The sequence below is a fragment of the Abramis brama genome (genome assembly GCF_963993115.1).
Source record: "Abramis brama genome assembly, chromosome: 15".
NCBI lineage: Eukaryota > Metazoa > Chordata > Actinopteri > Cypriniformes > Leuciscidae > Abramis > Abramis brama.
In genome coordinates, this window is record NC_139977.1 from 26,353,130 (window position 1) to 26,375,260 (window position 22,131).

At 39.4% G+C, this 22,131-nt stretch overlaps 2 protein-coding genes across 4 annotated transcripts; one reads left to right on the forward strand and one right to left on the reverse strand.

The window, feature by feature from the left end:
- Positions 1 to 469: 469 nt before the first annotated feature.
- Positions 470 to 12,532, reverse strand: nudt2 (nudix (nucleoside diphosphate linked moiety X)-type motif 2). Of its 3 annotated transcripts, none has more exons than XM_084136121.1 (4): positions 12,440 to 12,532; positions 4,732 to 4,833; positions 2,774 to 2,900; positions 470 to 1,498 (listed from the first exon to the last, which is right to left on the reverse strand). In XM_084136121.1, exons 3-4 carry the CDS (start codon positions 2,895 to 2,897, stop codon positions 1,188 to 1,190), a joined length of 435 nt encoding a protein of 144 aa, XP_083992247.1. In that variant the 5' UTR covers positions 2,898 to 2,900; positions 4,732 to 4,833; positions 12,440 to 12,532; the 3' UTR covers positions 470 to 1,187. The 3 variants fall into 3 exon arrangements, with proteins under 3 accessions (XP_083992247.1, XP_083992246.1, XP_083992245.1); XM_084136120.1 differs by lacking the exon at positions 12,440 to 12,532 and adding an exon at positions 5,200 to 5,486; XM_084136119.1 differs by lacking the exons at positions 4,732 to 4,833; positions 12,440 to 12,532 and adding an exon at positions 3,635 to 3,785.
- rfesd (Rieske (Fe-S) domain containing) lies at positions 4,123 to 14,849 on the forward strand. The gene is made up of 4 exons (XM_084136118.1): positions 4,123 to 4,257; positions 13,685 to 13,863; positions 14,062 to 14,096; positions 14,209 to 14,849. Exons 2-4 carry the CDS (start codon positions 13,713 to 13,715, stop codon positions 14,518 to 14,520), a joined length of 498 nt encoding a protein of 165 aa, XP_083992244.1. The 5' UTR covers positions 4,123 to 4,257; positions 13,685 to 13,712; the 3' UTR covers positions 14,521 to 14,849.
- Positions 14,850 to 22,131: the final 7,282 nt, after the last annotated feature.

Below are 22,131 nucleotides of genomic sequence, written 5' to 3' on the forward strand. Positions count from 1 at the left end.
TAAGTATTTGAGTTTTGTGGTGGAGGTGCAGGTGCGGTGCGGGGCGGGGCAGGTGGGGTGGGGTGGGCTGGGCTGGGGCGGGTGGGTGATATGTCCAGTATGATCATTTTAAGACTGCTTGTATGATCACAATTCAATTCATTTTTGTTTGTGTGTATGTATAGGAGTTAATGCTCCTTAGCAATTAAACCATTAGACAACACATTTATAGGTGCTTTCACTTCATGACAGTGTTGTTAATAATTTAAACTATTAAAAATATTTTTGTTAATTGAAATAAAGCAACTAACCATAGCAACTTAAGTTTAAATTTAAGTACTAAAATAATTTAGAAATATATTTTTTAAAACTAATGAAAAAAATTACAAAAGCACATATAAATTAAAAAATAATTTAACTAAAATGAAAAAAGCTAATTAAAAATATTATTAAAAACTATAATATATAAATAATACTAAAACAGCACTGGTTCACGAGCATTGTTTTTTTATTTACTGGCTTCATTATTAATTTAGGACAATCTGCATGATTCAGGAGTTCACAAAATAACTTGCATACAATTCATGAATAATTTCTGATTCACTTGCTTAATTACTAGTCACATAAACTGCAACTTGGAAAAAATTTACAGTACGCAGAGAAACATTTGTGGAAACAAGTGATAATAAGATTGGATAGTTAGGTGTATAAAAAGTGACCAAAGACCACATTGTCTTCTCTCGCAAGACTTGCCTTAAAGAATTTTTTTATTGAATTGAATATGTTTATGGTGTCAAAATGAATTTACAAGCCTGGTAGACTTCCATTTTAAGTGTACTTTTTCAGTGTGTTTTTTTGTAGGGTGACTCAAAATAATTTTCTGGTAATTAGCAGCTTGGCGTCATTAGAGCTTAACTTGTATTGAAGCCGGAACATTCTTTGAAATGAATGGCAGCTTTGTTTTGTTTGTTGGTGGAGATTTAGTGGTTGTGAGTTTATCTTAACATTTTTAGCTATGTGGAAGCAATTTATTATGAGTTCAAATTACATTCAGCTTAGCAAGTAGAGACGCAAAAAGCTTGGGAGCAAAAAGGACGGATGTCAAATGTCTCTTTACACATAAATAATTTTCACCATAACAAATTTAGAAAGATGAAAGCAAGTATTCAACTCTGTCAGTGTCTAAATGTCAAAACCAAGTGTAAATGTTACTGTGTTTCTAGATGCCGCTGTGCTGCTGTAAGTGTGTCCTGTAAGTCCTGGTATTTTGCCAGCTTGCAGGCTTCATCTAGTTTTGCCCAGCGGTAATCCTGGTGTTCTTCTGAGAGAATGACCTGTGTGTTTGGGTCACGGAGCTCTGCCAACCAGTAGAGGACTTCTTTGTCCTTTCCCCGGACCTGATAGCGCAACCTCTGCAGGAAGCCATCGACAACACGCAGGTGATCTTTACCTATACCCGCTTCTTCCTGTGTTTCTCTCAAGGCGGTGGTGAAGTCGTCCTCTCCAGGGTCAACATGACCTTAGAGGGGGAGAACAATGTTATTCTTCCAGTAACAATACTAAGAAATTGCAGATAGCCACATGGTTTTACTGATAGATCATGTGATAAGCTGTAAAAAGTTGTAGTTGATTTAAAAAATAATAATAATTTATATTTAAAATAGAAAAATGCAATATATGCAAAAATGCAATGCGATAAATGCAATTTATTTTTTTAATCTTGTGCTTATTAGTGTCTGTTGACATGGTGCATATCTTGACATGTTGCAGTGTGTGAAGACCTATTGTAGATTATTTACCTTCTAGGTATTTGTTATTTTTGTAGAATTAGTCTCTCACTCTCTCTCTCTGCGCTTCTGGTCATGTGACTTAAAGGTAGGGTAGGTCACTAAGTTAAGTGGTCTATATATTTATATGTGCATATATCGTCTGTGGAAGGCGTAGGACCATAAAATGTTCGCCCAATCATTGCATTCGGACCGAATGCAATGATACGATGTCCTACCTGCCAGTCAACGTATGTACTTTAATACCTCCGGCGTGCTCCGTGCTCGCGCAGACATCACACGTCATCAGTGCGTTTCATGCTATGCGGAGTTAGACAGACGTCAGTCACCGAGCACCGCAACCGAAACAGTAGCCACCTTTTACAGTTCCTCCTGAACCAAAACAACGAGTTTATGCTGCTTTCACACCATAACTACTGTAATTTGGAAGAGATGGAAACCTGTGACGTTATACTCGGAGTGGTTAATAACTCTAATTTATGCGTTTCAATGGCAACACTATCGACGCCGAAATGAATCTGCAGCAGTCAGGTGGTACAGATCCGTGCTCTTTAAGCCGTTTATAATCATTATTATTGTAATGACGTGGTTTGAGACATGATGCAGTTTCGTGCTCTGAAAGGAGGTTGGGATCTTATACTTTCAAAGATAGCTTGCTCTTGCTAGCCACTCCGAAAACTGCCTACCCTACCTTTAATCACCAGTACTTGTGGTAGCGGTTGTGGTTTACTTTAATTCCTCAGAAAAATGTTTTTTTTTTGTTTTTTTTACTTGAATTGTAAATTTGTGTAAATCTTCATTTCAAGTGAGGATATTTATAGGTGTAGGATCTTCTGGTAGTGCCTTATGGACTCATTTTCTGTTAGTAGAGATAGACTTTATGTTGAAAATAACCCATATGTTCTTTTAAATATGCAGAACTAAAGGTAAATCTTGTGGTTTCAAAATAAATTGATAGTCCAGTGAGTTCAACACTAAAAAGCATCATGAGAAGCTGTGAGATGCACCTTTGGGTGGTGTCCAGTGGTGTTCTCCATAGGATGTCTGCAGCAGCAGGAACTCTATATTATCAGGGGGAGGGTGCTGGGCCAAACGCCGAAAAATGACAAATCCACATGCCCGCAATGCCATGACCTGGAAATACACACTCTAGTAAAGCACATGCAACTGTCAATTATAGTTTTAACATAGAACATGTTTCACTTTGCTTTCTTTATTAAAATTATATAATAATTAAAATCACAATTCGAGATGAGACAATGTTTGAGAGGGCCTATCATAGCTGATTTATCTAGATATTTTATTTTTTAGATCTTAGAATAAAAAATGCTTGGTAAATCACATGCAACTGTCTTACAGTTTTAACACAAAGAGGTTTCACTGTGCTTTCTAAAAGGAAACTGCAAAATACCTACCCCAAATACCCAACATAACTACTCATTTATACTTTGATTTGTAGAATCTCAGCTGAGAAAACCACATTAAACCACTCAAAGTTGGTCTTAGCAGGTCTGTTTGATGGTTTTATAGGAGTTCCGAAGTCTTTACTGTCATGTTTAGCACATCGCATGGCAATGGATATGAAAAACAACAGTGAAACGTAGACAATTTGGGCACAAGACTTTTAAACCACCTGGTTTAAGATGATTTTTGCCACCGGCCACAGGTAATGCGCCCTACAAGTCATTTGAAAGCGTTTTCAGTTATTTAAAATTGTGGGTTAGAAATAATAATGAACTAATTTGGACTCGTAAGTGTAACATGCATGTAAATTACTTCCTAATCTAGACAAGACAGCAGGCTAACACCATTCAATAGCTAATCTTAAATTATGGGTTTGTTTTAATTTAAGAAATTATTCCACTTACGTCTAGCCGGTAATGATAGAATGTTCCTTTTTGTTTAGAACAGATGAGACATAACCTTGTTCATTAATAAGCGAATGACACATGTAAAAGAGCTAAATATGAAGGCTACTTTCTGTTTTGGCTGCGCAGCTGTGGCGCAAAGATGATGTACAAGAGTACGCAGTCTGAGTCGCTCTCTGATTGGCTCCCTAAGTGGTAATTTAAATAATAGGAGTCTAGGCATTTTATTGTTTTAAAGGTAAAACATATATAAAATGTTATTTGGATGGGTAGGACGTATTATTTAATAAAAATAAAAATTCAAGAAATAATTGGTTTAAATAATATGATGCCACTATCAGATAGTTGGGCAAATTACAATCAAATGCAACTTTTTAAAACTTCCTTTTGGTATGTTAGATCTCGAAGTGTATTAATCTGTCAGTTAATGATGTGGCGTTAAGTTTTATACATTAGACATAGATAATGTTGAGCGCGTTGAGTGGGTCCTGATCTGCAGGGCTGATAGTGATGGACGCAACACCCGGTGGGCTTGAGATAACGGGATCCTTCAGACCAGAAGACATTTAAACGTTACTGGACGCACATTTCACAAGATTCACAACGACCAAGACAAGGACAAGGTAAGAACTGTTTAAAGTTTTTGATCAGCAATGTCCATAAATATTAGCATATATGTACAGTTAAAGAGTTAATTTAAATTATGGATTAAAACGATTAAATGTGTTAAATGCTAATGCATTTAGTCTTTTTAACTGATTTGAAACGTGGTTTGAGAAGCCTAGCTGATTCATCTTATAGATATTGGACCTATTATAGGCCTATTTGTATTCACTTTAGAACAATATCAGACTACTTTATAAAAAATGTGATAGTATAATACAAATTTAGAATTTTGTATATATATTTTTAACTAGAAGGCCTGTGGTTCATATAATATTGCACAAACATTGGCACTTTGAAAAAAAGCCTAATATATAGGCTATATATATATACACACATGTATATGTAGCAGACTTCAAGTGGTAACCACAGGACACCATGGAAACACGACCACACAACGACTGAAGTGATGATACTCTGGGATATTTATTCACCTTAAACAGAGTAGTGAGGCACAATTAGGGACATTCGAGAAGGCCTACTCTCTCATTCCTCCGCTTCCCCGTCTGCATACACCATGCGTCTGAGCGCGAACGCTTAAACAAAGGCATTATAGAGCATTTAACATGCATGGTGCTGAATTACCCCACATAACAGGACAGCACTCAAAGGAAAAATAAATGGAAATTAAATAACAGATTTGAGAAAGTTAACATACAAACATGTTATAAATTCACTTAAATGCACATATGAATGTACTTTAAACTGATTGTTGACCTACTGTGTGTATAATAAGGTTCCTTTTTTACACAAACAGTCTCATTGCATGAAGATATACACAAGGCATTTTAGTATGAAATTAGCCCTAGTATATACTGGAGGTAACGTTACACAACTATCAAGTTTAACTCACTTTACATAGTAAACAGTCAAATGAAAGATCACAAATTGGAAAAACATACCTTAAACAGAGTAGTGAGGCACAATTAGGGACATTCGAGAAGGCCTACTCTCTCATTCCTGCATTGAAAGACGCACGTGAAAATGAGGCTCTAATTTTAACACGGTTAAAAGAGCAACTTACAAAGAAAATAATCGAATCACACTGATACACATTATGACATAACCTCTTAACAGTGTTTTGACATCATAAATAAAGTGATTTCATTACCGAAAATCAGTCAATACAAGACAAATAGAAGAGAGAAAAAACTACCTCCGCTTCCCCGTCTGCATACACCATGCGTCTGAGCCCGAACGCTTAAAGGAGAAGCGATATAGTTTCCGTAGGTGTCCCACTAATTAAGACCCCACATACAACAATTGATAGGAACTCTCGATCGGAACCATTGAAAATAGTACATTGAAAACAAGTTTTGCTGAAGTTAACAGTATATACTACATTTCTTATTACACATAAAAAAAAATAAAAAAAAATAAACTCAAATGCCTAAATTGACCGGCTACATACTTCCCCCTTAACTTCACAAAACTTGAGCTTACACCTTTGTGTTGAATAAAGGAGCAAATAGGGCAATTAGATTGTTACTTGACAACATCATTCTGTCATACAACATTCAAGTTTCCCGACACTCACGGGAAAAAGAACATAAGAAAGTTGATCAGGCCCTCAGATATTCTTTTGCTCAAGAGGTGCCTTATACACCACTCAATGTGACTTAATTTACACTTTTTTTTGTTGCCTCACATTCTTATTACTAGGCCCACAGAACTTAAAACCTCTTAAAGTAAAAGAGACTTAGAAACATCTTTAACTGCGTTGTGAGTTGTTCTCTGAGTCATATTTTGAATCAGTCTGTTTACCGGTCTAACTAACCTACCAACTCGTGTTCGTACCTGGGTCACTATTTCAGATACATTAGGGGGTGTGCTAGAGATGGATAGGGTGCTGGTGGATCTCAACTGCTCTCTAGCACTGGGCATTGCGTCAACTGCACGCACTTGGTCTTGAGAGTCTGTAAGATTTGATGGGATGATTTGGGAGTCGGACTGAGGGAAATTAATTTCAGACCCTGGGTCAGAATCGTCTGATTTACTCTCAGGCTTTCCAGGATCCATTACACTCTCCTGTTCTCCTGCATCTAATCGCCCTTCCACCGAACTATCTGTGTCAGGTAAGGAAGCAACCCACTCAGCAGTACGCTCTGTTTCAGGAAGGTCACTCCCCAGTGCAGAATTATGCGTCAAAGCTTCACCTGACTGCTCCTGGCTGGCTAATGAGTCATCGTGGAAAGACTCATCTTCATGTTCTCCTTCCTCAAGAGGCAGAAAGTTGGCTTGCAACATAAGGTTACGGTGTACTACCTTCTCTTGACCCGTACTGATATTCTTAACGCGATAAGTGTGGCATCTGGGGTCTTTAGAAACCACCACATAGGGCACTGATTCCCACTTATCAGCCAGTTTCCTCCGTCCTCTCTCACCCTTGTTGGCTAACAGTACTCTGTCTCCTTCCTCAATGTCGCATCCCTTTACTCTCTTATTGTAGTATTCGGTCTGTCGTTGCTGACTTGCACTAGCATTAGCCTGAGCAAGGTTAAGAGCCTCCTTGAGATCATCTCTCATTTTTGCAACGTAGCTGCCATAGTCTGTGATGTCGTCATCTCTTCCAACACTATGGAACATAACATCTATTGGCAGACGAGGGATCCTCCCATACATCAGATAGAATGGTGCATAACCTGTTGATTCATGAGCGGTGCAGTTATAGGTGAACGTCAGTGTTTGTAACATCTGAGGCCACTTTTGCTTAACTCTTGGGGGTAAGGCTCGTATCATACTGCCTAGTGTGCGATTAAACCGCTCAGTGTGACCATTCCCCATAGGATGATAAGCCGTCGTTCTCGACCTCTTGACACCTGCAATCTGCAGCAACTCCTGGATCAGTTCACTCTCGAAGTTTGCACCCTGATCTGAATGGATCCTCTCTGGGAATCCATAGATGCAGAAATATCTGTCCCACAGTTGGCGAGCTACTTGCTTGGCTGTTTGGTTTTTGCATGCAAAGGCATGTGCCATTTTGGTGAAATGGTCTGTAATCACCAACACATCAACACTTCCACCTCTGCGATCTTCTGCAGACCAAAAGTCTATGCACACCAGCTCTAGAGGCCTGGTTGTCTTAACACTCTCGAGTGGGGCTCTTGCTTCTGGCTCAGGTGTCTTGCTCACCACGCAGCGCTTACAGCATCTAACATGTTCTCTGACATCCCGCTCCATGCCTACCCAAAAGAACCTTTCTCTGGTCAAATGAAGTGTTCTGGCCTGGCCCTGGTGACCAGCATCGTCATGTACTCCCTGCAGGACTTGTTCGGTGAGTGAAGCTGGGACGATATATTGCCAACGTTTCTTTCCTGTTAGCTGGTCTTTGCACACACGATACAAAACTCCATCCAACATTTTCAACCTCTCCCACTGTTTGAGAGTCTTCAGGATTTTTAACGAATCTTTTGTCCTCTCACGTCTTGATGGCCTCCTGCCACGGGAGACATAAGAAAGAACTCGAGCCAAAACAGGATCTTCTGACTGTTTATCCTGAAGCTCTTTCAGTGTAAATACTGGCAGCACACTTTGCCCAGCTGGAATTAAGTTGTGCACATCCTGAGTTAGCCAATAATGCACCTCTCCCTTTGGCCCTGCATTCCACTCAGCCTGGTTCATCAGTATGGCCGACACTTCATCTGAGGAGAACGAGAAACCATTTGGCTCTTGGTCAGAGACAGGGGGTTCAACACTTTGACACTTAGCACTGATTCTGAAAGCGTGCTGTACTACGTCCTCTTTGAAGTGATTAGCCTCCTCCAGCAGTCTCGCGTAAGGCTCTGTTACCAACCTCCGACTTGCACGTCCTTGGACAAAAGGTTGTCGACTCATGGCATCTGCCACCACGTTCTTGCTCCCGGGGATGTACTGGATACTAAAGTCATATGGTGCCAACTTGGCGACCCACCTCTGCTCACACGCATCGAGCTTTGGCTTCGTCAGGATGTAGGTTAGCGGATTATTATCCGTCCAGACGGTGAAGGAATGGCCTTTCAGCCAGTGGCTGAATTTGTCGCAGACAGACCACTTTAAAGCCAGGAACTCCAAGCGGTGGGCAGGGTAATTGCTTTGTGCACGTGAGAGGGCCTTACTAGCGAAAGCGACAGGACGTGCTCTAGTTTCGCCTTCCGAGACTTGAGAAAGTACAGCGCCCAATCCATCCAGAGAGGCGTCTGTTGACAGGATGAAAGGGCGGTTGAAATCTGGGTGTGCAAGCACTACTGACTCCAAAAGGGCTGACTTCAGATGATTAAAGGAGTCACGCTGTTCCCTCTTCCAATCGTTTGGGTTCAGCTTCCTGAAGGCAGATGGCTTTGTTCCGCTATTCTTTTGTCCCCTCGGTGCAGCGGTCAGTGCGAACAAGGGTTTAGCTATGCTAGAGCAGTTCTGTATGAATCGCTGATAAAACATAACCATGCCCAGGAACGACTTTATTTTTTTTTGAGACGGCGTAACCCCATCTTCCATCATAAGGTCTGTTTCGGTTATCGCTGTAATGGCTTGAACTTTGTCGGGGTCGGCCGTTACTCCTCTCTCATCAATCACATGACCTAGGAACCGTACACTCCGACGTAGCAGGTGGCACTTTTTCGGGGCAAGTTTTAGACCATGGGTTCTCAGGCGGCTGAACACCAGCTCGAGCCTTTCCATCATCATACTCTCATTTGGTGCAAATACTAGAAGGTCGTCTAGGTAACAGAGAATGGTAAGAAAGTTCTGGTCCCCGAATATGCCCATCATTAGACGCATAAAACTTGCAGGACTGTTGCACAAACCTTGAGGGAGTCGGTTGAACTCATAGAGTCCCATTGGTGTTGTGAACGCAGTGAATGTTTTATCTTCCTCTGCCATCTCTATATTGTAGAATCCTGAGGTAAGATCCATGGCGCTGAATATGGCATTGCCGCCAAGCGCAGCTAGACAATCTGCCTGGTGTGGTAAAGGATGGGCGTCTTTAGTAGTGCGGGCATTCAGCCATCGATAGTCGACACAGATGCGTAAATCTCCGCTTTTCTTCCAGACGAGCACCAGCGGGGAGGCCCACTCACTTGAGGATTTACGAATTATCTCAAGCTCCTCCATTTCTGAAAGAACATGTCTGAGCTTGTGGTAATGGGCAGGTGGCACACGTCGGTAAGGCAGTCTAAAGGGGCGACTATCTGCAAGATGTATTCGGTGAGAGAAACCCTTCGCTTTGCCACAGTCTAATTTACTCTTTGAGAACACGTCCTCATATTTACATACTAGCTGTACAAGTTGTTCCTTCCAATGCGATGACACCTCACAAGACTCAACATCAAGGTCGCTTAGACCGAGTTTGCTCAGTCTATCGCAGAAACTTGGATCAGCGGATCTACTGTCAGAGACTGAAACACCTGCAGTTTGGTTCATGACTTTCAGCTCATTACTGGCTAGATTCTGGGGACTGATATCCAAGTCCTCCAAAGCTACACAAGGATATACATCAGCCAACTTGGTGTTCCTCCGCAATGTTATGGGCTTTTCTGTAGCATTTAGCACCTTGACTGGCACCCATCTGTCACCACTCATGGAGGCTACCACCCGCCCAATGACAATGTTCTTATGTGACTGAGACTTTGCAGGTTCCACAAGGACAGCACTTCCCTCAGAAACAGGTGTGGTAGCAGGTAGGCGTCCCCAGACGAGGTGTTCTTGCTGAGGACACAGCACTACGGCCTGGGTGAGTTTGGCCGTTCCTATCTTGTTGGGCATTTCAGTGCCTTTCCACCTGTGGAGGCCAGACAACATGTCCAGAAACTGCATAATATCTTCATTTCCTGAACTTTCAGGTCGATTTAGGACACGCCAGTAGCCATGTGTACTCTTCATCTGGCTGATGATGTACTTGATAACATTGGTGCCCAAGATCATTTCGTCTCGCTGACCAGGTACGACAAGAGTGGGAACACTAACCTCATGTCCATACACTTCCATTTCAAGCTGGTAAACACTCTCTGGTTGAATGCTGACACCACCGCAACCAACAAGGATGATATCGGGGCGCATTTCACTGGGGGCGAGCGCAACTCCTGCACTCTTCAATTTGTGTTCAGCCTCCACATTCATAGTACAGGCCATGGACCCACTATCAAGCAGAGCACGTAATGTAACTTGGGCCCCTGAAACGACAACATCAGTGTAAAACAGGCTGTCAGCTCTTTCCAACTTCATTACATTTTGATATAGAACACTTTTATCAGGAATTGCTTTGCAGCTTTCTTCATACATCCGAAGGTCATCTTTGCTGTTGAGGGTTTCACTTTTCCTGCTCACATAGTCCCCTCCCCAATGCGAGCAGGATAGTTTTCCTGAGTGTGGGGCACCATGTTGGGCTGGGAGGCTGGTTCCGTAACACTAGGACAGTCTTTGCGCTGGTGTCCAACCCTCATGCAGACAAGACACCGTCTCTCTCGCATGCAGTGTGAGCGAGTGGAGTGTGCTGTGTCCCCACAGATGCGGCAAGACAGAATGCGAGCTCCATGCGTTTGGACAGGCCTTGAAGGACCATGCGCTGGCCGACTAGTCCGTTCAAGCACTCTCTCTAACATGCTGAGGACACGTTCTAATGCATCAGGATTGACTGCATCACCTGTCTTAGGATGGCTACTTGGGGTGCATGCTGCGGCATTGATAGCAGTTATTTCACTTTCCACGACTTCAACGTTAGGAATTGCTGTAGCTGTCGATACTTGAAGGGTGCGAGGCATAACTGTACTGGGTGCTCTGCAAAACTGACTTTCCCTCTGATGTTCATCAATAGCCTCCTGTATCTCTTCGACTGACCATTTGCTCATAGGCTTACATTTAAACACACTGGACAGTTCTGGGTCAGGGCAGTTTCGTATGAACATCATGGCCACTTCAGCACTCATGTTCTCCATGTTACTCCCACTGCGTTCTAAGTGACCATTGGCTCGTTCAGCTGCGGAGTTCAATCTCACCCAAAAGTCGACGGGGCTTTCCTTAGCTTTAGGCTGTGTTGCGTAGAAATCTGCCAATGGCAACAGTGACACTGGGTGATCGCTAAAGTAGTGTCTCAACATGTCATAAATTTTCTCAACACTAGCTGGACTAGAAGAGGCTGTGCTTTTTAGTCCCACTTTGATTATATTTTTAGCCCTTCCTAGGAGGTGACTCATGACGGTATCGGCTTTCTCTGCTTCGGGGCAACTGCTTTTCTGCAAGTACAGTTCCATAACATCTATCCACTCTTGTACTGTGTACTTGTCACTCTGGTCTCCCTTGAACATGGGTGGCTCTTTGATGTCAGACCTCACTATAAAGTTGACTTTGGGGGATTCAGGTTGGAGCACATTCTTGGTTAGCTCTGGTGGACTTGTAGGTAACGGGTTGACTACACTCTGACTGGCTAGCAAATGGCTGATTATGGACTCACCAATCTGACTACCCAGCTCTCCTATTAACTCTCGTAGCTGCTGTGTGACGTTGGGGCTGGGGTCAGATGGAGTGGAACACGTTGGCTGTGCTAACTCTGGATGGGGATTAACTTTTGGCTCTGACAAGGTACTTGGAAATAACAGTTTTGGTATGGCCCCTGTATTCTCTCTTACACTATACAGACCTCTACCCCTCCCAGCTAATGGAGTGAATATATCAGAAGTGTCTCGACCTCTTCCAGCCATTTTGAATGGTAAGACAAAATTGAAACCCAAATGAATTAACACAAATTTGTGAATTAAGTAAATATGCAGTGGTTACAGATATGCAAAACACTCAATGAAAATATAGGACTTAAGAACTCACAGTCTTCAAAGGAACGTAAATATGAATGTTCAACGTCCAGTATGTGCAAATGTCTGAAATGCACACGCGTGTAAAGTGTACGACACAGTCTGGAATTAAGTGAGACTTGGTGAGCAGGTGAGTGTGTGCAAATGTCCGAATAACGTCACTTGAATATCTGCTGCGTAGATCCTCTGGCCACGCAGAACACGTCACAGCACACTGCTAGACCCCGGCGATCGGCTGCAGCTGACCAAGTGGATCCGGGTCACGGCACCAGTTTTATGTAGCAGACTTCAAGTGGTAACCACAGGACACCATGGAAACACGACCACACAACGACTGAAGTGATGATACTCTGGGATATTTATTCACCTTAAACAGAGTAGTGAGGCACAATTAGGGACATTCGAGAAGGCCTACTCTCTCATTCCTCCGCTTCCCCGTCTGCATACACCATGCGTCTGAGCGCGAACGCTTAAACAAAGGCATTATAGAGCATTTAACATGCATGGTGCTGAATTACCCCACATAACAGGACAGCACTCAAAGGAAAAATAAATGGAAATTAAATAACAGATTTGAGAAAGTTAACATACAAACATGTTATAAATTCACTTAAATGCACATATGAATGTACTTTAAACTGATTGTTGACCTACTGTGTGTATAATAAGGTTCCTTTTTTACACAAACAGTCTCATTGCATGAAGATATACACAAGGCATTTTAGTATGAAATTAGCCCTAGTATATACTGGAGGTAACGTTACACAACTATCAAGTTTAACTCACTTTACATAGTAAACAGTCAAATGAAAGATCACAAATTGGAAAAACATACCTTAAACAGAGTAGTGAGGCACAATTAGGGACATTCGAGAAGGCCTACTCTCTCATTCCTGCATTGAAAGACGCACGTGAAAATGAGGCTCTAATTTTAACACGGTTAAAAGAGCAACTTACAAAGAAAATAATCGAATCACACTGATACACATTATGACATAACCTCTTAACAGTGTTTTGACATCATAAATAAAGTGATTTCATTACCGAAAATCAGTCAATACAAGACAAATAGAAGAGAGAAAAAACTACCTCCGCTTCCCCGTCTGCATACACCATGCGTCTGAGCCCGAACGCTTAAAGGAGAAGCGATATAGTTTCCGTAGGTGTCCCACTAATTAAGACCCCACATACAACAATTGATAGGAACTCTCGATCGGAACCATTGAAAATAGTACATTGAAAACAAGTTTTGCTGAAGTTAACAGTATATACTACATTTCTTATTACACATAAAAAAAAATAAAAAAAAATAAACTCAAATGCCTAAATTGACCGGCTACATATATATTTATATATGTGTATATATATGTATGTATATGTGTGTATGTGTGTGTGTGTATATATATATATATATATATATATATATATATATATATATTATGGTGAATTCAGGTTGATTGGGACACTTTTTGCCATTGAGATGACTGGATGATATATATATATATATATAATATTGTAAAGTGTCACTGAAATTATTTATTATAAATTTTGGTGACTAGTAGGTGGATTGCATTGAAATAAGCGAGTTATATTTATAAAACTGTTTCCACAGAAGACATAATTAAAACCCCACCACATCCATGGATGAAAAGAAGCCTTCTCGTTTGTATTTTATCGGCAAGAAAGAAGATCTCATTCAGGCCAAGAGAATGACTGTAACTCTGGACGGAAGAGACATTCTTATTATATATCATCAGAGAACTTTCCATGCAATGGACCTGCAGTGTTACCGTGAGTAGCATGAAAAGCATCTTTGCTTATTTTTCTGCACTAGAGGGAGACAAAGTAACAGACTGAGCACTGTGGCATTGCTGTTGAGCATGTGTGCCAACTATAATACTAACAGCATAAGCAAAGAACCAGAGGTCATTTGCTCGGGTCAGATGATTCTATATGTCTGCTAATGACACTTTTTTTTTTTAAAAACAGATGCTGGCAGTAGCTTGGAGACAGGAGATATTGAGGTAAAACCATTTCTGCTCAAGCAGCTGAATCATTCAGTGATCCATAGAAGCACTTGAAACGCTTTGTTACCTCCCATTTGAACTCTGACCCTGTTTAATATTTCATGCATAGGAAATCAACAACAAGCACTGTATTGTGTGCCCAAAGCACAAGTATAAGATCACTCTGGCTGAAGGTGAGGGGTTATACAGGGCTAAAAACCCCATGGAAGAAGACCCTACCCTGCGGTGGTATTCCAAAGGCATAAAGCAGAGAGTGCACAAAGTGACGGAAGTAGATGAAGACATCTTTGTGACGTTGTCCCATTGCCCCGGGTGGATTGAGTCAGACTATTATCAGACTGAGACGGGCAGGGCAGAACTGAGAAAAGCGCAGGAATCCGAGGATGGAGAAGCAGACGTGTATGCAGATGAAGATTTTTAGTCTGGCAGCAACAGTGAGACGAGAGCTTCAGAGATCCTAAGGGAACTGCATATATTAAGATTGATGATTTCAGAGTCAGGCTACTTGAATAAAACTGCCATATGACTTCATGAATCAAAAAATATCATACCCTTTTTTGTGACGGTGCCAGGCTCTCTGTACACCTCCATGATAGTGATCATGTCTGTCTTTCAGCCCAATTTTCTCAACTGAACAATGACATAATTTTAGTTTTTGCAAAACGGGAAATAGTTTTGTATTAGATGAAAAAGTGCATTCTTAAATGGATAATTTTTGGAAAAATAAAATATATACCATTGTTTATATATATGTATGTATATATGTATGTATTTATATATATAGTATACAGTATACACATATTTTGTATATATACTTTTTACATTTATGCATTTGACACATGTCCTGAATGCTCTACTGTTTTAGTTGCAATAATAATTGTAAAATATAGAAAATGAGACATTAAAAAAGATTTTAAAGATGTTTTAATAATAATAGGCCTACACTTTTATCGTATTATGATATCTTCGGATATAACAGAAAGTTGGTTCAATCTATTTTTTAAGCCGTGAGCTCATATTGACATTGATAATGCCATGTTTAGTTTCCAAAATTTCAATTAATTACCAAGTTGATTACTGCACAAATATTTAACTTGGCATTCGATTATTATTCCATGCATGAAATATACTGAAGAGAAACAATGACCATCAGCTTCAGGCGAAGCAGAAAGAGTAAATGGCAAAGTGCAGGAAATTAGACAGTCTTGGCATACATCATAATTAATTTTCATATTATAATAAGTAATTCCATTTGTTTGGCTCCTGAATTCCTAGACATCGTCCCTTGTTGGAATGGTTTTACATTATAGCATAGTCTGAATGTGTTGTAATGGACTAGGCTACTAGCACAACTTGCCGCGTTCTAGTTAGTACATATCGGGAGTTTCCGGTTAGAGCGTTCAGCGCTCCTACATTCATGAGAATGCAGATTATGTTTTATGGCTGCCAAATTAATTGATTAAAACAATGAATAATGATATGTATTAATTATCTTGAGCCTGCTGAAATGTTCCTGTAAATATATTTTCTTTCCAACTGTGCATTCTGAATAAGAAATAGGCTAAATATATTTATCCACTAAGCTGCAGCAATCATATGCTCGTCTTCTCATTAACAACTTTTTTCTCTTTCTGACATTTCATACCTGTTGGGTTTACATTTTTAAATGAAATTGACTATTAAAAGGATTGCTTGTGTGCGCTGGTGTTTATTCCAGTCTTTTAAAATAGTTGAATGTATGAATGCTCGCGAGGTGTAACGATGTTAAATAGGCTAGGCTATTTAATCAATAGGCCTAACGTAAACAGCGTAGAGGAGAATGACAGTCAACTACTTCGAATATTATAGCATTTTGAGCATAAACATGTAAATAGTGAAAAGATTGACATTGAAAAAATGACACAGAATGATTAAAATATTTAATCCAAATAAGACACTTTCACTTTCACCAAATTTCACACTGACACCCTGTGGTGAAATAATGGCGTATTTTTAAAGGTCCCATGACATGGATTATTTTATTATTTTAGAGTGTTTCCTGGGGTGCCCTTATAATGTTAGTATGTTTTTAAGATCAAAAATTGTAATAATTTAGAAATAAAAGGAATTTTTCCTAGCCTGATTTTAGCCTCTGATTTGAACACTCTGTTTGAAGGGGCGTGTCTGCTGTGAGACTTCAGTGTAAACGCCTACTGCTGTGATTGGCTGACATGCTTACATATGAAATAGCTAGCATTACATGTGGAACTCTCTCGAATACTTTTACTATTACAGCTATTATACGTTTTTACTGTTACAGCTATGGAGATTAACGAATCGTGAGAAGTGTTTTAAGTATTCAGATATATTCCCATCACATAAAAGGTTGCAGTGATGAGCATTGAGCAGATGACAGCCTGTTGATCGCGTGAATGAAGATCTTATCATTGCAACGCAGTTTCTGCACTCTCACTAATGATTTCACCAATGCAAACATGAGGTAAGTACAGTAAGAGCTTTGTTGTGCAGCATAACAGCGTCATTGATTTCATAACGAGTTTTGGCAAGTGTCCAGATAAACTCGCTCTGTGTGATTGACAGCTTGGGCGATTGGAAATGGATTGTTCTTTGATCGCTTTCTGTATATATTTTAATCATAAACAGCATTGAACGACTTTGAGAGAAAGATTGTCTGTCTGAACTTGAACAATTACACATCAGAAATTCACATAACCCACTGGTTCTTCAGAGGCTCGGATGAAGGAACTAAAAAAATACTTTTGTGTTCATTTGTACATCCAAACACTGAGCAACTGCCATGCTTTGCTCGTTTGCAAGCCATGATGTCTCTCGAGGAAAAAACAATATCGCGCTAACGCAGCTCATTTTCTCATGGGCGGCCAAATTTTCTTTGCGGCAAAGAAGAGAAGGGGAGGTGACCTTTCCCCTTATGACGACATAAAGGGAAGATTCTAGATTCGCCTGTCTGAGCTTTCATTTTCTCTAAAATACCCAGGGCTTGGTTTACACCCATCAAAACGTCTAGCCACTGGGGGACCATAGGCAGTCTAGGGGAACTCATATTAATGTTAAAAAACCTCATAAAGTGAAATTTTCATGTCATGGGACCTTTAACACCCGCTGCTTTCTCAGATCGGCTTGGGTTGGATTAAAACTTCATGTTCCGATAAGTTTGGAAAATTCTGCACACAGTAAACATCAGAATATACCTTCTCCTGTCAACAAAATTTGTCAAATTTTTAAATCTTATTGCGGACACTCATTTTAGGTGGCTTTTGTTGAATTCATTGACCACAGTATATAAGTAAACATATAACCGGAAATTAATTAATTAGACGTACTATTTCCAAACGGAAGTGCGTCACGAAGCTCAGTGCAAGTGGTCCATAGATGTTATAGAGGGCCATGGTAGGGACCTTTTTGAGATGCATTTATGATATAGTGGTTTTCAATTTACAATGCAGTGACTGTAAAATATGTATTTTAGGTGTGGGAATGGTATATTTTGAGTTTTGATATTTGGGATAGGGCCATTGGCTATTTTTGATTGGCCATTGGATTGTGTTACATAGACCTGGCAACCTATTCCACACTTCTGATTTGTACTTTACAAATGACCCTTTTGCTCCTCAGGACAGTGGGTCCAAGATCAACGCTGAACCACCAGCAGACGTCTTAGACCAATGGACACTGCTGGACTGTGGGGTCGCAGATAACATTTGACCTATTGAGTGTGGTTAGTATGGAATTTACTTTACACAACCGTGGGTTTTGAAATATGACTGCTTCTCTTATTATTGCTGTTATATTGTGTTGTGCTGATGCATATTGTTTAGCCTGTATACTTTTGTGAGTGTTTTGAGTATGCTTTAATAATGTGCAGTTCTCAACTCTGCAAAATTGACAGACCTTTAATGAATACTTGATTCTGATTGACCAGTAGGCCTGTATCACGTTCACTTACACTACTGTTCAAAAAGTTTGTGGTTTGTAAGATTTTTTAAATAGAAATCTCTAATGCCACCAGGGATGCAAGTATAGATTAAAAAATACAGTAAAAAACAGTAATATTGTGAAATATTATTACACTTTAAAATAACCGTTTTCTATTTTAACATATTTTAAAATTTAATTTTAAAGCTGGCTATTCCTTCAGAAATCATTGTAATATGATGTATTGCTGCTTAAGAAACATTTCTTAATATAATCAATTGTTTTTCAAGATTATTTGACATAGAAAGTTAAAAAGAACAGCATTTATTTGAAATACTAATATTTTGTAACATTATTAATGTCTTTACTGCCTCTTTTGATAAATGTAATGCATCCTTGCTGAATTAAAGTAATATTCGAAATAATGAATAAATAATAAAATAAATGTAATGTAATGTTGCATAACTTGCCACAATATCTGGAAGATAATGCCATAGCATTCACTGGTTTAACAAAAGATAAACTATGCAGCAGTGTGCTGAGTAAGTGAAATTTATCAAATGATCCAGAATTATTGATTATGAATCTATTTAGCTGAGAGCAGAATCTTTAATAAACTCAAATGGTGCCTGTTTAACAAATCCCATGTTTCTCTCTTATACTAGGAACAAAGAAAGGACAAGAAAAGACTACCTAGTCTTGACTAACTTATAGATAGATATGCATTCATGCCTTCTCTTCTCATACTGCAGTTATGGACTCATAAACATAAACGGCCTGTTGTTGTTTAATGTTACTGAATGGACTGTTATTCCCGTTCTCAATGAGGGATAATGTGTGTAGCTTGTGTAAGATCAGGGGTCACACTTCCCTGTGGTGGTTGTGATCTGTGGGCCAAGAATGTACATGGCAGGCACGTGATTGTGCATTGGAGTAGAAATAAGATTCTGCATGGCAGATGACCTACAATAACCCACCCTGCCTTTTAGAAACAAATGTTCTCAATGGTACACCAACCAAGCAGCCTTAAAATAGCATATACACCTCTCAGCAATACTTGTAAAAAATGCATGTTTTTGAAGCGTTGACAAACAGAAATAATGTAAATAAAGGACTGTAGCTTGATGTCTGTTATGATAAATACTCACTAGATCATGAATTCTGGAAGTTGAGAATACTATATTTAAAGCAAATCCAACTGCACTGTAAAAAGGGATTTTTTTGAGGTTGTCAAAATGTGAGTGGTGCTCCCATGTGTAAACAATGTTATGGTGCTGAGATATGGCTTGTTTATGTTGCTATACGGTTGCTAGGGTATGGATAGGCAATTGCCAGGGGGGTAGTTAAAGACTACTTGGCAGTCTGAGTCAAAAGAGCAAACCCCCACGTCTTTATGTTGTTTTGATCCATAGTTATGGCCCATTCGATTTACTACACAATTGCTAGGGTGCTCTTAATGGGTGCTAGGGCGTGGCTAGACAGTTGCCAGGATGAAAGCCTACTGACATCCTGTATCAAAAGATACAACTTACATGTCTCTATGCTGTTCTGCACGTTGTTCTGATAATTAGAAAGTGCTAGCCAGTCTGAGTCCAAAAAGACCACCCCCACGTCTCTACAATGTTCTGATCCAGAGATATCCATCTCATTCTTTTTCAGTGGAAGTATATGGGGTAGTATCTAGGGTGCTGTAACTGCACTGTAAAGAACAAAAAACAAAAAAAATGAAAACTTAAACTTCAACTTAAAAAAGTAAGTATTTGTGCTGTTTAGTCAACTTGAAATGTGAAGTTGTACTAAGTGACAACTTGGATATTTGAGTTGACTAAACTAGACTACATTTTAAGGCAGCATGAACACTTTTTTAAGTTGAAACAAAAAAACTTTACAGTGTGGTTGCTAAGGCATGACTAGGAAGTTGGAATGACCCCATTTATTGGCTGCTTGCTTGGCTGAGTGAAATGAGCCCACCCCCAAGTCCACATTCTGATGTGGAGATATGATGTCACAAAGTTACCGCTGGTCAAAAATGGTATACGCCCGATGCTTCACTTAGCAAGCACTACTAATAAAGAAAATACTATTTTTCTATTTCAAAATTTCACATTTAATTCAATTTGTTGTCGTTACTTTGTAGTTGTTTATGAAATTTACTAGCAATATCTGAATGCAAATTGTTTCTACACCAAATTGTTTTTCAGTGTAGGTCAGTGAAATGAAATAACAACACCTCTATTGCATCCTATAATTCAGCAATCTTCCTGCATGTAACGATGATGCAAAGCTTTTGTGTTCAACGTCGATGGGTGATGGACTATATTAGACCTGTTTGGATAAAAAGCTTGTTATGGTAGAATTAAAATAATCCTTTCAGGAGATCACAGACTGACTGATGGAAATAAGGTGGAATGGGAGCTTAGACTCGCTGCGGCTCAGGAGAGATGATGCTATTTTGGGGATCTCAGGGGGGGATCTGAAGGGTGCTGAGGCTTTTTTGATGTCATATTGTGGCAAACAAGGCAAATTAAAATATACACAACACTTGGCTGAAAATAGAAGTGTCAGATTTACTGAAGTAATGCAGCTTGTTTATGAATGGCATGTTGGGATAGAATTGTGGAAGTCTAATGGCAACTAATTCCTGGAGACGAAGAGAACAAACAACAGCTTTTATTCTTTGCAGATTAGGTTACAGGGTCAAATGCTATTTTTAAACAACGTTTTCAGCGTCAATACTTTGCCTCAAGGAAATCGAATTTACTACACCTTTGTTCTACAGTGGCTCACTATAGGGTGCCTCATTTAACGAAAAATATCTATCTATCTATCTATCTATCTATCTATCTATCTATCTATATACAGTATATATATATATATATATATATATATATATATATATATATATATATATATATATATATATATATTTAATAAATAAATCAGTTACCTGTTCCCTTTGTTCTAGTTTCCCGCCACTCATTAGTTACTATGGACACTCGTTCCATCAACACACCTGTTCGTCATTTAGTTTGTTATCATTGTGTATTTAAATTCCTCCTTATGTTCAGTTCATGGTTGGGTGTTGTCATAGTTTTCATGCTGTGGATTACCTGAGTTTGTTTTATTAATAAATCTTTTGTTCATTGGAACCTTTTTGGACTCGTCATCATCATCATCTGGACTAATCTGTGACAGATGCATTAAACTGATCAAAAGTGAAGACATTAAAAACGGTATAATTTTTTCACAAAAATATTAAGCAGCACAACTGTTTTCAACATTGATAATAATAAGAAATGTTTCTTGAGCCAAAAATCGGCATATCAGAATGATTTCTCAAGGATCATGTGCCATCACAGGAATAAATACCGTTTTACAATAGAAAACAGTTATTTTAAATTGCAATAATATTTCACAATTTCAATGTATTTTTGATTAAATGCATGAGACCTCTCAAAAACATTAAAACAAAAATCTTACTGAACAGCAGTGCAGGTATATACAGTGCATATACAGTATACTGTTTTAGCTTGGCTGATTTCTTAAATTTCTTAAAATTTCTTTTTCCAAATATGGAGTCTAATCAATGTTTATTTGTTTATATCGTGCAATAAATGCCTATTATTACCACTGCAACCTTTTATTAGCGGATCAGTGCATTGAAAGCCCATAATATTGAGGTAAGTACAGTTGTGTGGGTCAGTACACGCATCCCACTCGCATCATACAGTGTTGTCAGCATGCTAATTTGTGTTGCTTGTGAAAGCAAAGCATAAATATTGTTATCTCACACCCAAAGGGCCTCTTGGTGCCCCTACGGGCCCCTGCCATGTCTCAGCTCAGGCAATGCGGTGGGCTTTTTTGACTTTGGCCAGTGTACTGAAGGACTGTGGCGGGCTCCCTGGGGCCCAAAACCGATGTGTTTTGTTTTGCATGCGAGCGTTATATGCTTGTGAAAATCTGGCAGTGAGACTGCATTTTTATTTGTTGGGAGTAACAGTCAAAGACTTTGTAATATCATGTATTAATGACTGAAAGTGCCATTGGTTTGAACAGACAAAACAGCAGAGGCACAGCACTAACACGACCAGCCTGTGTG